Source organism: Salminus brasiliensis, chromosome 13, assembly GCF_030463535.1.
Source record: "Salminus brasiliensis chromosome 13, fSalBra1.hap2, whole genome shotgun sequence".
Classification (NCBI taxonomy): Eukaryota; Metazoa; Chordata; class Actinopteri; order Characiformes; family Bryconidae; genus Salminus; species Salminus brasiliensis.
The window spans coordinates 9,502,178-9,518,947 of NC_132890.1; the positions used below are offsets into that span (position 1 = coordinate 9,502,178).

The window sequence follows — 16,770 nt, forward strand, 5'->3', positions numbered from 1 at the left end:
CCTTATGTCCCCAGCTTTAAACATAATTGAGTAGTCAACATTACATCAGTCAATATTCAATAAATCAATATTAATAAACAATCAATTAGGTAACAAGCTAATCAATCAATATTAAATACATTGATATGAACAAGTCTTTAGGTTCATGCTCAAAAGCAACCCATTGCTGAAAAAAAAAAAAAAAAAAAAGGGTGGAAGGGTGTTTGGAATTGGGCCAGACGTTGTTTGGCCTTTAGGAGGACCCTGTTGCTGAAACAGTACAGTGAAAGTGTGGAACACATTTCAGATTGGGTACTTCCAAAAACCACCACACAGCACCATCATGTAACTGGATTTTATTAAAAGAACATATTTACAAGAACAAAGACAACATTCTAGGTTGTTGTTTTTTTTTTTTTTACAGGAAAGTTGAGGGAGAACAGTACCCTATGAATGATGCTGCAGTGACAAAACAGACTATAGTCATTACCTGTTAACTGAGGACAGCGATTGTTCCATTAATGCTACAAACAAAGATGGAGAATGAAGTGGAAGATGCTTTTATGGCACGCGTTTTCACATCCAGTTAATATAGAACATTTTGACACCAATTTAGCTTAATTAGCTGAGTGTTTCAAATTGAGCCCAATCCCATATTCACATGATCGATACTACACCTTTCCACCCCCTGTGGTTTACTCGAAGATAGCGTGTCAATAATCATATGCCATTTCTGTAAAGGACACTAGATCACCTCCTAAAGAATGCCTTTGGGGTGACTGATTGGATAGCAAATACAATTAAATCAATCAATGATTCCAGGTGAAAACAGACCCTTGTAAAAAGTATAGGATCAATTTTTCTTCCAACCACAACTGGAAATAGACAAACATGAATAGCAGCAAAAATTTCTGGCAAGTTCCCCATTGCCTTCAAAGTGCTCAATTTAATGGCAATCTACACACAGGGTCCAAGCTTTCTTTGTTCAACACCAGGCATTTTTTCACAGGCAGTAAGGTGCACAAGTCTTAGGTCTGGAACATTCACAAATCAGGGCATTAGAGGGGGTTCACAGCAGTTCACAAATATGCCCCCTCCATGTCTAAGAAACTCTGCACACTTGAGTTAGAAGTGCAGGGTAACTGTGTAGACCCTGTGGAACTTGTAGCAGAGATAAAAGAAAAGAATGAATGAATGAGACCATGTAAAGGAAGTTTCCTACCTTAAGAAATAACTACACTGAAACGGATGCAAAACTGGAATTGTAACTTGAGCATGCAAAAGAGTCTTTGCTCAGTTCAAACTGATGCATTTTTTTCTCGGTTTTTGTGAAGTGTTTAAAAAAAAAAAAAAAAAAGACAGTATAAGCACAGTTTTAGAACAACTGCCCGACCAGTAATGGATAATTCTGCCTCCATGTGAAATCTGTGATACAGCACCACTGCTTCCCCAGTGGGGACTTTCTTCTTTCATTTGAAGTTCAGTTTAGTAAATGGTGAGACTGAGCGAGCGGTTCATCTTTTTCCCAATGAGCCGAGAGCTTCTTGAGCTAGACTGGACTGTGGAACGAGTCAGAACTCTGTCTGTGGACAGAACCCTCTCCTCTGCTGCAGCTTTGGCAAGTTGCGCTTTTTTCAGCTCCCTAGGACAAAACAAAAGAGATTATATATTAGAAAAGATATACAGAGAACTGCAATAACAACCACACTCCATAATTCTCTAACCCCAGGTCCAGCTGTAAGACCACGTCCTGTTCACTTTAGTGTGTTACTAGTCTCAAACCACTTAAAACTGAGAAAGGCGTTATTATATGAGCTGATCAGCTGGTTTACATACACAAAATGTCCAGTTCTAGGGTGTCTGGTTAAACTGAGCCTGAAAGAAACCAAATGTGACTAGTTTAAGTGTTCTCTCTAGTTTCTCAGGCTCAGGAGGCGAAACACAGGCACATTAGACCTTGTTGGCTTACATAATGAAGAAAGAAAAAAAAAAAAAAAAAAAAAAAAAAAAAAAAAAAAAACTGTTCACAAGGAAACAGCAACAAATCACTTAATACACGAAAATAATAATAAAAGTACTAATGTCCTGTTATTCAGACTTCTTTAGGTTCTAAATTACCAAATTAAATTTTTATAGTACTTTGCATCAAGCCACATACTTTTGGAGTAGGGCGTTTTTAAATCTCTCAGCGTTGAGTTCCACACGCAACTGATCGGCACTCATCCTGGAAGCAGTCAGCAGAACAGGGTGTCTGATGAGGTCAGAGGTCGATGGCCTCCGTGTCGGGTCAGGATGGATCATAAGCTAGGAGAAGGAACATTTAATTTAGTGAAAATTCCAAAGAAAATAAATAAATTTACACACCAAAAAAAAATTATTACATATGCATTACATTATAAACTAGACACGCATCTAGTTTACCTTCAGCAAGCTTAAAAAGTCCTGAGACAGCACTTGAGGGATATGGGGCAGAATTCCCTGTCGGATTTGGTGCCACTTTTCCCCATTGCTAGGAAGGGGCTCGGCTCCAGAGGCACTGACAACAGTCAGAGCCAGAGCAAAAATGTCAGCCCTTGTCAGGTTAGTGTAGTCCTGCAATAGAAAAGAAAAAAGTTATAATACAGGATAAGGCATGTGTTGTTAACTTTAGAGGACCCAAAATAACCTGCTCATGCCAATTTACCTCCTGAAGAACTTCATTAGCCAGATATCTGCTGTCACCCTCCTCAACCTGGGGATTGGTTACTCTGGTCACATGGCCAAGGTCACCTATGGAAGAAGAGATCGTCAATTTCCTTACAAAGCTGATTATTTAACAGAACTGTTTATCCTAAAGTTTGCACTCTGTGTTCTTACCTATTTTGTAAATCACACTAGTGTTTGGCCCATCTTCTTCATCTTCAAACTCCTCAACACTGACAGCAGGTTTCCGTGAAATGAATATGTTGCCTAAAACAAATGCAGAAAACACTTAATATCTATATACCTATACATTGTTTATAGTTTAATTAGCTTAATCATTATTCCAGATTGAAGTACTCCTTAGGAGAAACATACTTGGCTTAATGTCCATGTGCACAAGTGCCATGGAGTGGATGTACTTGAGCCCGCGAGAGACTTGCAGCAGCAGATCTTTCAGCTCCAGTTCAGACAGAAAGTGCAGGTGTCTATAGTTCTCAGTGATTACGTCTGATAGGGTGCCACCGTTGCAGTACTCATTCTGGATCAGCATGTGGTCATCCTCTGCCCATGCAGAGTAATACCTCACCACATGAGGGTGCTGTCCTAAAACAGCATGTGCGTAGACTTCTCGAAGTGCATTCTGCCTGTTTTGGTACAATTCAAATGTTAAAACAATGCAAGATATACAGAACTGTTAAATTAAGCTCCTAATGTGTAATCAGTATGTATTGCCCCACCCCCCATTAAATCTAAATATATATCTCAAAACACACAACTGGTAATGAATGATCACTTACTCATCCACAGATCCTGCCAATGGCTTCTTGGAACGCTTGATAGCGTAGATGCAGCCATCTAGTCTTTTCACACATTTGAAGACGGCACCAAACTGTCCTGAACCAATTTTCTCCAACTCGTGGAACTCTGACGCATATCTAGACATCATGTTACTCTCCATCATTGTAAGTCTCTGTAGAGAAAGCATTTTATAACATCAGAATAAAGACTACATAGTTTCATTAAGGGACATTCTACACTCATAGAGACACTCATATTTACAGTAGTATATTACCACCGAATAGCTACCCATTCTCCGGCTTATTGCTCAACACTGAACTGCACATGCATGTTTGCACATTTAATACTTATACATCATACCATATGCTCTCCTTCCACTGCACATTAAAACTTCCACTTCCACATATAGTTCCATTCATTTTATTAATATATTTATATTGCCTTGTATTCTCTCTTGTTTTTAAATTTGAAAAGACTGTCTGAAAAAGTGTTTCACTGCTAACTGTACGTTGTATGATATGTAAACTTAAAAAAAGAAAAGAAAAAGAATTCTAGTCAAGTCTCAAAATAAGTGTAATAATAATAATAACAACAACAACAACAACAACAAATCTGCTGTCAAATGAAAACCATGCATTTCCATTTTTGCCCATTTTTATTTTTCGAATGGTTTGAACCCTTTAGCTGCTTCTGCACACTGTGTACAGAATTTTGGATGAATGGACCAATAAAAATACTCACTTTTTAAAATATGTTTTTTATTGGACACATTTATAATAGAAATAATAAATAAAATAAAAGCTGATGATAAACGTTTACCTTTGATGGTGGAATAACGTCATCTTCAATTTCAGCATCACTAGCCTCCATGTCCTCTCCACAGGAGCTATGCAGAAGAAATTTCAAAGAGGGGTGTTATATTTCACATCAAACGCTGGGGGGCAGCACAGGGGTCAGGGTAAGCACGTGGCCTGCTGTAGGAGCAAACACGAGGGTTTGGTTCCTTGCCAACTTGCTGTAGTGTGAGTAGCTTCGGTAATAAACGGATTTAACGAACATCAGAACAACCTGTGCGTTATATGATCCCGAAAACTGAACCAGGCTGGAGAGGAGAGGAGAGGGGAGAGGAGGGGGGTGTCCACACTTCAATCACAAAGAACCATCAGACAAAATACTAGTCAGTCCTATTTTTCAAGAACTTACTCATTCCAGTGTGAGCGTTTCCTGTTGTTCCTTTGTTGCGTTGATGACTGGACGACGATTGAGTCAGGGGTGAAGGGGTTAATGTTGACCAAAGGCGTTTGGTTTCGCCTTCCGTCGAGACTGGCCTTGCCTTTGGAATCCACATTCTTGAAGAGCGCGACTCGTCTGCTCGTAGAAGCGGAGGTCCTCGCTCTCGACAGCAAACTCTGAAATGCATGAGGAAAGAGCTGAATTACGTGGGGATTTTTTTTTTTCTATCCTTTATTTTAAGCATTAAGTTTATTCCTTAGGCACAGGAGCAGCCCTCCGACGCTGAGTCTCTGCTGGATCAATGGGATGATTCATTAGAGCTCCAACACATTACGCAAGTGCACAGTTAATATAGTGTGAGTAAGTCAGTAAGTGGGTCACCAGACTGTAAAAACACACCTGAAGCTGAAACACACACACAAACACACACACCAGCACTTTACTAGCTTGGCCGTTAGAAGATAGGGAACAACTATTACAATGATCACCTTTCCTCTAATGAACAAAACTCCCATCACATGACTTTCATACATGTAGCTACCGTTTTCCAATAAACAACGTAAATCCTAGCTACTGAATACCTGGCAGTGTTTTTTCTTTTTCTAATTTTTTAACAATCCACCACAAACACGGTCACCAACCTTGGGAGTGTGAGGCGTATCGAAAAGCCGGAGCTTTCTGAAGGTTTTATGGGGCGGTGTATCAGGACAGTCCGGAATGGGGGAGCTTGATGCCTCCAGGTCATCGTGAATGTACGTCCTCTCCGGAGAGCTGTCGTAAGCTCGGGGGCTTTTTCTAGGAGATGGGGAGTTCTTCGTGCAGAAGCTCGGTTTGAGATGAGACGGAGAACCAAAGCCTTCCTCGTCCCAGGACTCAGCGTCGTCGTCCTCCTCCTCCTCCTCCTCCCTTGTCCGGCTCAGGGGGCTGCTGTTCAGCTCCTCTTGTCTCTTATCAGCGTTGCTTCGGCGCAGAACCGGGGAGTCCAGCTCTGTGAACCCAGACTCGGCTCCGGTGCTGTTGTTGGCCTCCTCTATGCTGTCCTCCTCGCCGTCGCTGTTAGAAAACAGCTTTTGGCGAATGGGCCGCAGGTTTGGGGAGAAGTCGGCGTTGCGCCGACAGCCGAAACTCATTTTTTTTTGGTAAATAAAAGCGATAAAACGCGAAAAGATGCTTAGAGTTAAAAATCAGGCACCAAAAGGCGAGCAGAACATGTCGAGAAAGCGATAGATAATTAGCTAGCTAGCTATTTACGTCCACGGGCTAATGAGTAAATATGAGCCCCGCCGCTGAGGAGGCTTCGGCGAGTCTGCGAGCTCCTGGCTGTTAGCGGGTTAGCCGCTCGGCTAGCCACTTAAAAAGTTCCTGTAGTCTTGTCGCGTAAACAAAAACACGACCCCCGTTGATGGTAGCTAGCTAACTGAAACTACAGGCTCTTGACACCTCCAATATACACACCTCGGTTAAAAACAAGCCCTTACCGAGCGCTGCGCTCCTCTCTTTTTATCACAAAGCAGCAAAGTGGGCAAAGTCAGGAGAAAAAATGGCTTCTTCTTCTCCGCTGCGTCTCCGCTGCGTCTCCGCGGTCCCAACTAAAGTCAAGTCAGTCCGCCAACGATAAAAGCAACCGCATATCCGTTAAAGACTGCCCGGAGTACAACGACAAAACCATCAAAACAAACCCGAGACTCGTTAAAGTATTAGAAATTACGCGGATTAAGATAATTTTGTTTACAAAAGTCGTTTGAATGGGGCGCCACTCCTCCCACCTACTACTAGCGTGTTCGGAGCCTTCCCGCGACCGTTGGTCAAATGACTCCGACTCGACCAATCAGAGCAGAGCTCCTGGTTTGAAAGAGGGGCGGGTCCGCGCGGTGACGTCAGCGCTGGTCGTTCTCCATCTTGCCGTAAAGTGTGTGGAAGGTGTCCGCTCTGCAATGGCGCGACTGCGCTGCTTTCATCTGCTAATCTCTGCTCTCTCTCTCTCTTTCTCCATTGATCACAGGACACTTTCTCATGGTAATTCGCCTTCTTTTTCCAGGACGTGGATCTTGCTGTACTCGTAGATTATCGCACCTTATACCGCACTACATGATAAACGACGCTGCTGAGACTGAAGTTGGTGCGCGCGCGCACGCTGTGGGTAAAGCATATTGAACTAGGCTGCATATTAAATAGGCTGCTGTTTTCTCTTTCACGATTGAAAAATAGTGTGTATGTTAGCCCGCTTCCATTCATATGCGGATTTGGAGGCTGCCTCCACAAATTAGCCACATGGTCTTGTTTGGATGAGCAAAACTCCGCCCCTACAACGAACAGCAGCCCACTCCACTGTGCACATGTGGGACGTGTATTACACTAGGCAAACCCAGTAAGACATGCTGTAATGAAAAAGTTGGGTTAGAGGCTGGAGTACTTCTTTCTAATAAAGTAGTGCAAGAAGACTCTACCAGCATTATTTAATTATGGACATACAAGGTTTTTTAAATCAGGAAAATAAATGTCAACTCCAGTCCTGTAGAGCCAGTGTCCAGCAGTTTGGTAACTCACCTACTAAAAATCTGATTATTAATAGATGAGCTAAATCAGGTTATTTATTGAAGACCCCAAGTAGTGGTTGGTGTGGTGCAACAGATAAAACCACTAGCTGCCAGTGAGCTATTACACCATGTGGGAGACCAGGGTCCGATTCCCAGTCTGGGTGACTATGCTGCGCTGCACCGATAAGAGTCCCTGGGCAAGACTCCTAACACTACAGTGGCCCACTTGTGTAATACGAGTCACCTTCTAAGTCGCTCTGGATAAGAGCGTCAGCTAAATACCATAAATGTAAATGTAGTCAGGTATTCAATAGGAGAATTATGCAATAATCTGTGGTCAGCAATACAACTATACAAATTAGGGGTTAGGGGGCTGAAGCACTTTTGGCATATTATCTGAAGAGTCCCTCAACATTCAAGTAATAGAGGAGCTGAATCCGGTCATTCATTTATTAAGATCCTAAAAAGTCAGGTATTCAGTAGAAGAATCAAATAAATATTTACAGCAGAAAACTCCAGTTGCAAAACATTACTATGTACATAAATCCACACAAAAATATCTTCAGGCCTCTTGAAACAGAGCAATCATGATGTTGCAAAACATTACAAACATTTCATTTTTAGGATACTAGATTTTCTCAACACACACACATACATCCACTCACACACAAGGTGATGATGCTATTAAATGGAAGATCATGCTTTAATCATCCAGGCCTGGAGTCTCTCCTTGCTGTATTCTTGATGCAATTCTGATGGCTTCTTCTAATGAGGGTTGATCTGTGAGCTGTAAGAAATAATAATAATAAAAAAAAACAGAACAAGTCAATTACACTTTGTGTACTGTATAATTTTTATAAAACTTTTCAGTTGTATAATGCTGACATCATTAAAAAAAAAAAACACTGCATAAAACTGTGGAATGGCGTGTATGTGAGATTAGTTCTATTAGTGCTATTTCTGATTCAATGTACCCGACAGATTTGTTGTCTAATCAGGGTTAAAGGTATTCAGAGAACACCAGTACAGTTTTACAGATTCTGTGGTACAATATTACACAAGTACTTCAAAAATAGAAACAAGGTTGTATTCTATGTGATTTTATTTCTCTTTTGTAAAATATTTTTTAACTGTTTAACATATTTAATTTATGCCATACAATCACTACTTTAAAATGCTTATATTTTACCATTTATGTTAGTAAGTAGCTGATAAGCACTTTAATCAGATGTAATTCACTGGATGGTGTTAAGATCAAGGAGCAGATGATCACAAGGCTGCTAATGACTCCAGGAGAACTCCATTAACTCAGTGAAGTAACAAACACTAGTTCAAATAAGACATTAATCAGCACTAATGAACTGAACTGTACTTAATTCAACTTACTTCAAGCAAAAAGTAGGAATTAAATCTATATATAAGGGGACGAACATCACAGGCAACTCTTGTTTAGCTCCATGTTGGTGTCCGTGTAAACTGAGAGACTCCTTTAATTGTGGAAGATTTACCTTCACATTTAAGGGAGACATTTAGCAGACACTCTTATTCACAGCAGCTTACAAATGTGCTTCACTGTTTATTCATACCCATCCTTAGCTAGTTTTTATAGGCTAGAATCCAAAAGACCCCTTACGCTAAATGCTGCCAAATACATGTCAGTATGGATGCCCAGATACTCTCAATGCCCCACACACTCTAGGTATTTGGCAGGGAGAATGAAAATGTTTTGCACTAAAACAACTACTCTGATAAAGCCACAGTCCAACTCCAACTGAGAACAGACAATTACACAACAGCTTGCCACAGCATTTCAGTTGAATGCAAGTTCCCACACACTTAAGCCATAAAACACCAGTCTCTACCACCTTCAACAAAGGATTTCATTCTTTAACATACAGGCAGATACGGGCAATCCATCAGCCCCACCGCAAATGGATTTAAGTGTTTTATAGCCCTTGTAGAAGATTATTTGTAATCCTGGTAAATACCCTAGTGTTTGAACTGAGTGACCCTCCTGTGTGTGTCTAAAAGATACCTGAACAGCTATGTGTGTGCCATTGGAGGTAGCCAGCAGAGTAACTGGGTGCGGGCTGGATACCACAGGCTGCTGCTGCTCCTGCACTAACTCCCCGTCCTCAGTCTGGAACACTGATAGATCGGGCGTCACAATGGCCACCTACAAAACAAACAACAACTCTGAGCCGTAAACAAACAGAGCTGTAAAAGTACACAGCACAGGGCTCGGTTTAGCTGAACAGAAGCAAACACAGGTGGAGATTTAGTTGGGTTTTTTTTTTGGGTGAACATAAACCTCAAATTATCAATTGTAACCATACTTGTCCTTCTGTGCCATCTGCTGAAACCATGGTGACAGAGTGAGCCTCTCCTGGGGAAAGCATTGCTTCATGCGCAGGGATGGTTATAGTAGTTCCCTCTTGGGTTACCATGGTAATTGTGCCGCTCATTGCTTGCACATCTGCCTGAGAAAGAACCTAAAAAGACAAACATCAGCTGCTCACATTTTAAAGGGCCACTATATAGATGAATAAAGTACATGGTGGTGGACTGGAAGTTTATTTGCTCAATAAAACACTAATCATAAAGCAAACAAATAACATCCATACAAAACGTAGTGATTTCACATTACTGTGTTCAAACATCTTCAAAGCTTTTGTATCGTTTATAGGCATCATCCAACACCTGGATTGGTGAATCAGTGCTTAATGATGGCTGGGGGTGTCCAGGAGGAATCTGGAACCAAGCTTTGAATATACATTTCTGAGCATATTGAGGATAATGTCAGTGCTTAAACAACACTGATAATTTATTACAAACAGGTTTAACTGAATGAAGTGCAGCAACTTTAGAATATGAATCACTGTACTTGGTATTGGAGAGTATTTAAATAGCAATTTGGAAAAATCTGCGATCACGTGAATCATGATAAATATGCATGTAATTCAATATTTTGACTGTACTTGCACCTGTTAACATGTGATAGTGTTTTACAAAGACCAAAAAGATAAAGCTTTAAAAATGTGCTTAGGTAACTACGATCTCTCTACAGTGCTCTATTATATATTTTATTTGTTTATTTACTTTCCATTGAAAGTCTCATTCACCTTTTAATCGGATCCACTAACCTGCTGCGTTCCATCCTGGGATATCAGGGCTACATGCTGTTGACTCATGATCTCTGATCCTGCTGAAATATGCTCCGACCCACTGTCCTCCTCCACCACAGTAGGGGTAAATGTTAATGTAGGGTCATCAATGGCCTCTGAAGAAAATATTTCACAAGGAATTACAAATATAGTCAAACCAGACTGCACAACCAGTAAACTATAAAAATGAAACTTTTGTTGACTTGCTATTACTAATGGCATTGATTATGACCCAGTTATTACAATAGAGCGCTTCAAAGGACCTATTGTTTTCATTCCTGGTGTGCACTGACCTGCAGGTGGCTCAAAGTAGGCCTCCTGCTCCTCTTCAATGGGCTCTGTGTCATTGTGGGCTGTGCGTTTGTGCATGGCTAAAGTGGAGATCTGTTTGTAGGTCTTCCCACAGTGGTTGCAGTTGTAGGGCTTGCAGGGCGTGTGGACTACATGATGCTTGTAGAGACTAGAGTACTCAGTAAAGCGCTTATCACAGCCAGGAACCGTGCAGACATATGGCTTCTCTCCTAAAGGACCAAAAACAAAATGCTTAGAGAAGCACAAGGGTGTGAATGATCTTTTTTTAAACAGCTATCGAGTTACTGAGACTTAGGAGGAAAGGAAAGGCTAGGTACCAGTGTGGATTCTCATGTGATTTTTGTAGTTGGTGGCACTAGCAAAGGCCCTCCCACAGTTGGGCTCAGAACAGTAGTACGGCCGTTCACCAGTGTGTGTTCGGATGTGGACCTTCCGAATATTTGAAGTGGTGAAAGACCTCCCACAACCTTCAAATGGACATTTAAAAGGCTTTTCCCCTACAAGAACAGATGTGTAAGAAATCAGAATCACCAAAACCAAACAATGGCATCAATTAATAGCTTAATTACTACTGCACACACTATTGAATGGCTCTAAAACACAGCATATTCTGAGTAAGCCACTACACCTGTGTGTGTTCTTGTGTGTTTTTGTAGGTCTCCAGATGTTTTGAATGATTTATGGCAGTTGAGCTCCTGACAGCGATATGGTTTTTCACCAGTGTGTGTTCGAACATGACTTTTTAAGCCATACCCTGGAGGAAACATTGGAATATGAGCAATGCTGTGAAATTAATTAATGAATTTGTAAAAATTAATTAATATCCAAATTAAATTGTACCTGTGGCAAACTTTTTACCACAGCCTAGGTGGTCACATATGTAAGGTTTATCGCCAGTATGTGATCTTTCATGTACCTTTTGAAGTAAAACAGTAATGTGTAGTTAAAAAAAATAAAATAAAGTGTAAGTATTTTATTAAACATACAAATACACTGTACTCATTAAACACTTATATGGCTTTACCTTTAGATGGTGTGCTGTGGTGTACAGTTTTCCACAGCCCTCATGCTCACAGCGGAATGACTTTTCCCCAATGTGCTGCACTCGGGGAGACCTGCTCTCCTGACCCTGGAGTACGATCTGAACACAGAGCTTGTCATTTATATAAAACACACACAAAAGCATGAACAGAACACAGTAAGCCAGTAGAGAGTCCAAACTGCACCTGCATATGCACACTGCCATCAGCATCACCTCTACTGAGCAGCCCAGTGCCACATTCTGTTCCCTCCATCTGAAATAGCAATTCAGGTATATTAAAAGAAGGGACTTCCACATAGACAATTCTATCAATGATGTTACATCAATACTGCAGCATGCATTTTCGCTGTGGAGTAAGCATTTTGTGATAGTCACCTTGGCAGAGTATTGCTCCAGTACACTAATTGTCTCAGGGTCGATGGTGCCCTCTGTCTGCAGGTCAGCCACTGTACCGTCAGCCTGAATGGCCAGGATGGTGCTGGACTGGGGCATATGCTGGATATAGGCAGTGGTGCCATCCTCCAGTTGGACCGCCTGTAAACCGCCCTGATCATAGGTTTCTGAAAACAGAATAGACATTGCATCAATATTGACTATTATCTAATGTATTTGCTATTATACAAAACAACAAATACAATGACAGTCAAACCTTTGGGTGCATGAATGTATGCAGTTGTTCCATCTTCCAGTTGCACAGCCTGGCCATCTTCTAGTCTCAGTCCCTCTCCAACTGAATGTTAATTAAAAATTCATGTGAAACATATGTCTCATATTTGGGGCATTTAAGTTATACAGTGGATATAGTGATGCAAATGTAACTAGTGTAGCCCTATGTAAGGCACCTGCTTTAGGCATCGGTACATGCTGCACATATGCAGCTGATCCATCTTCCAACTGGATTACCTGCCCTTCCATTATCTTGTTATCTGTAAAAGAAACTGAAAAAAGGATGTAAGCGTCAGACTACAGCACCAGACATCAGGGTGGACAAGCCATCCTGCAAAATACTGTTCATCATTAACATCTAGAGAGTTTTAGGCATTAACTAGAAAATCTCAATACCTTTAGGGCTGTGCTGTATGTAGGCAGTGGAGCCATCCACCAGAGTGACTGCCTGCAGACTCACTGTGTCCATTGCCTCAATGTGATCACTGTCTGTAAGGCAAATGTGGCTAGTTATAGGCCTGAAGAGGAACGACCAGACATTAGAAACGCGCAGTGCATAGAGTTACCTTACCTGCAACTGTCACAGCCTCCGTCAGACAGAGCGTAACCTGCTGCGGGTCACCCTCAACACTCTGGAACTCCATGCTCTGGGTGTCTCGATTCACCTGGGCCAAGAGCATGGTCTACCTATGAAAACCAACCAGCCAACCATCACACTACCCTCATAAAACTACTCAGTGAGTGCAAGGGTGGAAAAAAAGTCATGTCTTATCAGGTATTCCAGATAATATCTAGCTCCATCTGTAATTACACTTTTCCTCTTACACTGACCTGAAATCCTAGCTCTGAATCATCATACCCATTGGTATGCAACGATGCATCAGATCTACTTGCATGCACAATCACACAAATACAGCAAGGGTATGGAAACTCTGGCCCTGGAGGGCCAGATACCTGCAGTTTTGTGCTCCTCCCTGTTCAAGCACATCTATCATCTACCAGGTTTAGCAGGTGTGAGAGCAGGGAAGTCAGCAAGTTGTACCTCAGTCCCCCATCCCTGATTTAGAGAATGAGGACTTGGGTTTTGTTGAGGAGATATACAAGTTATTGATCAAAATGTCTGGGCACAAATTGCTAAAATAAGCATTGATTTTTATTTATTTTTTTAATGTAAACTACGTAACTGTGGCTGTAAAAAGTAACAAGATTGCACAGATCAGAAGCTGAGGTTATCCTGTCACTAGTGGAGCCATGAGGTGATGTAATCCTAACCTTAAGACACAAAAGGTACACAGTGTTCATTCTTTATTTTTATTGAAAGGACATCAGGCCACAGTGGAGCAGACTTGATTAAACTCAATGCCATCGGCCTTCAATGTCAAGGCTAACGTTTCACTACAGGAACACTGGCGATCTTCTCGCCAGTCCTTGCTAAACAGCTACTCACATGTGAGATACATTATTTATACATACATACATATATATATATATATATATATATATATATATATATATAAATAAATAGACACCAATTAGTTTCAAATAAGGTTTAAGGCCTTCCCTCCACTTAATACACTTTTAATTAAATAATTAAACTGAGGGAAAGAAGTTGGAAATTAGACATTTTTAAGCAAATGGACGATTTGTGCATTTGAGGAGAGGCTTTATAAAATCGACTGAATAATTTGTTTTATTTAGCTAGCTACCTAATTGCGAGAAATATTTAGCTACTAGCTGAATTAAGTGAATATTTGAGTTAGCTAGCTAGCTGGCTAGCTAAATAGTTTCCACCATAATACATTTGCTTCGTAGTTAGCTAGCTTTCTGTGCTAAAACTATCTAATTAAATCTAATTGCTGGCATGAGTTAGTTTGCAGAATATCTAGCACTAGCTAGCTAGAGATATTCTCGGTCTGAAGCCGTTTGGACCGCTAAGCTAACTAGCAAAGCGGTTAGCAGAACCAGGGCTACCGTAATGCAAGCGTTAGCTAGCCAAGCTAGCCTGTCATGTTAGCAAACACGCTCAAATAACGTCCGGGATTTCGATTTGTTTAACTTACAGACCAGCGCTTGTGTTTACGGTTATCCTTTATCACCTAACCCAGCCTAACTCTGCTGTAGACTTCCCTAAATCCAAGTTACGAAGCAGGGAAGGCGGTGAGACTGTAAAGCAGCGCTGCGTTAACGCGAAGAAGCCGAATAACAGGAGCGTTATAATGTTGTAACCGATATGAGCCGAGGCTCCAATAGCCTCTAATAAATAAAACATCGCTTCCGATGCGTTTTAATCGCTTTATTGAAACCGTGGTGCGTCTCCAAGCTCGGCGACTCCTCCGCCAGCGAACTCCCCGGCTATGCAGCGAGTGAGGGAATAAGGCACACTGGGTAAAACACATTTATATACTAACCTCCCAAATTTTCCAACAATCCCTTCGTCCGACCACCATGCATCAGGGCAGGAAACGCTCTGCGGACTCCACAACCCAGGAACATGAATGATCGCGGAGTCCACCGTCAGAGGGCGGGCTCCCGCCGTGCCGTTCTCTCATTCGATTGGCTCGGAAGCCACGGGCGCTGTTTTCCTCGCTCTGCCATTGGTCCACACGGCAGCGTTGCGAAAACACGGGCGGAAAAGCTCCCGTTCAGGGGCACCATGTAAACGCCATTCTGGCGTGTAGACCGTATTGTCTAACCATTAATGAACACGAGTTGCTCGTAGACACCAAAGCAGAACTGTGTTTTATAGACCGACGAATGCCGGAGCTTGTGTTTGAGCACGATGGCGCTTGTCGATCGTGAGTCATGCAGTTAGGGCTTAGTGAAAGACTAAAAGTGGATGAGGTTTTAAAAGCGCGTCCGCAGCCATTTTGAATCGCAGGCTGGTGATGAGTAGTGAGGCTGTATGGGCAATGCAGTGCACACACACACACACACACACACACACACACACCACCCCTCACAGGGTGCACTCCAGCACTCCTCCCTGTAGCTTCACATCACACTGGACTGTGTGATCTGGAGTGTGTGGGCCAGTGCATGACACCTGGTAGCCCAATGGTTCAGAATTGGGAAGGAAAGCTTTTTATATTAATCAACATTAAATATATGTAAACATTTCTTTTGATTTGCATGATTTGCCTTCCCTTATATATAAGGGATATATGTCTAGACAAGCCAAGCCAATGTTGGAAACTTAAGGATGAACCAGACTGGAAGATCTATATCTATATATATAAACCAGATGTGTATAGAGAGACTGATTAAATAGATAAATGCTGCTCTGTGAGTTGTGTCAAATTTACTGCCCCCATGCCTTCAGATTTCACATTAATTAGAGGGAAGGTCACTATCTTACATCTGTGTATATATATATGACCACATACACACACACTTAACTACACACACATGTTCATGTTCAGGGAATACTATGTGCACTACCCCCCCATGTGCAATTAAGAGTCTTTTGCTGTAAATAATATTGTTATTGCTCTTTTAATTCTTATTTATATTGTGTATATAGTGTAAATTATTTATCCAAATTTTTGTAACTGAGTGTCTTGCTATCCCTTTCTGCTGTTACACTGGGAATTTTCCCACTGCGGGACTAATAAAGGACTATCTTATCTTATCTTATACAGCAAAACCAGCTGTGTGCATCACAGACATAGTCTCTACCAATTATATACACTGATCTATGAGTTATGTTACATGATCAATACATACAATAAGAACAACAGCTATATTGATGTTATATTGTTTTATTATTCAGCATCAACCTGCTGATTTATGGACTAGAACTGTATGGTAGTGTATACCCCCTGTATGGCATGAATAGCAAAAAGATAGATCAGTGAAATTGGTCGAACATCCAACCACCGTGTTCTGTCTTCCTCTGCAGGGATGGACGGCTGTCTAACTTTGGGTGAGGGTGGTTGGTGATTTCACATCAGGTTGATTTTGTTCCTTAAAATCAGTGGAACTGATTACCCCCTTTCCTCTTTAGCCATAAGGACACTCTAGTGAAGTAGATTAGCTGAGGCAGCAGGAGTGCAATTACCCATTTCTTCAGGTGTATGCAAGACCCCATGTAGTGCCCCCTATTATTCAGATTTCACAGCGATTGGATGTAATGTCACTAGCCTACATCTGACGTTACATCTGAGCGTATTTTCAAGTGTGGACTGACGTAGCAGGCCCAATCACAGGCCTAATCCACACAGGGCCTAATCACAGCCCCAATCCACTTGTCTCCAGCATAGACCATATTACACAATTATAGAGAGATCAAGATAACATTTTGCTGAACATTTAGTCAATATGTGTATGATATTACATTTCTGTCTGAATGTCCTGCTTT

The 16,770-nt window shown here is 41.5% G+C and overlaps 2 protein-coding genes across 3 annotated transcripts; both read right to left on the bottom strand.

The window, feature by feature from the left end:
* Positions 1–320: 320 nt before the first annotated feature.
* On the bottom strand, positions 321–6,451 carry wee1 (WEE1 G2 checkpoint kinase). The gene is made up of 10 exons (XM_072694841.1): positions 5,334–6,451; positions 4,663–4,868; positions 4,279–4,345; positions 3,459–3,631; positions 3,037–3,305; positions 2,836–2,928; positions 2,663–2,748; positions 2,401–2,571; positions 2,138–2,283; positions 321–1,621 (listed from the first exon to the last, which is right to left on the bottom strand). The coding sequence occupies exons 1-10, from the start codon at positions 5,820–5,822 to the stop codon at positions 1,465–1,467; spliced, it is 1,857 nt and encodes a 618-aa protein (XP_072550942.1). The 5' UTR covers positions 5,823–6,451; the 3' UTR covers positions 321–1,464.
* A 1,214-nt stretch (positions 6,452–7,665) lies between these two features.
* Positions 7,666–14,965, bottom strand: znf143b (zinc finger protein 143b). 2 transcript variants are annotated; one of them, XM_072695409.1, is made up of 16 exons: positions 14,822–14,965; positions 12,985–13,100; positions 12,810–12,902; positions 12,590–12,685; positions 12,397–12,477; positions 12,123–12,307; positions 11,932–12,000; positions 11,730–11,846; positions 11,546–11,621; positions 11,334–11,459; positions 11,023–11,202; positions 10,687–10,914; positions 10,373–10,509; positions 9,566–9,721; positions 9,265–9,405; positions 7,666–8,016 (listed from the first exon to the last, which is right to left on the bottom strand). In XM_072695409.1, the coding sequence occupies exons 2-16, from the start codon at positions 13,091–13,093 to the stop codon at positions 7,933–7,935; spliced, it is 1,878 nt and encodes a 625-aa protein (XP_072551510.1). In that variant the 5' UTR covers positions 13,094–13,100; positions 14,822–14,965; the 3' UTR covers positions 7,666–7,932. The 2 variants fall into 2 exon arrangements, with proteins under 2 accessions (XP_072551510.1, XP_072551511.1); XM_072695410.1 differs by lacking the exon at positions 14,822–14,965 and adding an exon at positions 14,474–14,784.
* Positions 14,966–16,770: the final 1,805 nt, after the last annotated feature.

Bases quoted from the DNA above. Each gene is read 5' to 3' on its own strand.
- wee1 (XM_072694841.1), bottom strand. From the start codon at position 5,822: ATGAGTTTCGGCTGTCGGCGCAACGCCGACTTCTCCCCAAACCTGCGG. The intron at 3,306-3,458 runs GTAAGTGATCAT...GTACCAAAACAG, and splicing joins TTGGCAGGATCTGTGGATGA to GCAGAATGCACTTCGAGAAG. The intron at 2,749-2,835 runs GTAAGAACACAG...CTTCTTCCATAG, and splicing joins TAGTGTGATTTACAAAATAG to GTGACCTTGGCCATGTGACC.
- znf143b (XM_072695409.1), bottom strand. From the start codon at position 13,093: ATGCTCTTGGCCCAGGTGAATCGAGACACCCAGAGCATGGAGTTCCAG. The intron at 11,847-11,931 runs GTGCAGTTTGGA...CTCTGTGTTCAG, and splicing joins ATGGCAGTGTGCATATGCAG to ATCGTACTCCAGGGTCAGGA. The intron at 11,203-11,333 runs GTGTAGTGGCTT...CTGTTCTTGTAG, and splicing joins ACACACAAGAACACACACAG to GGGAAAAGCCTTTTAAATGT.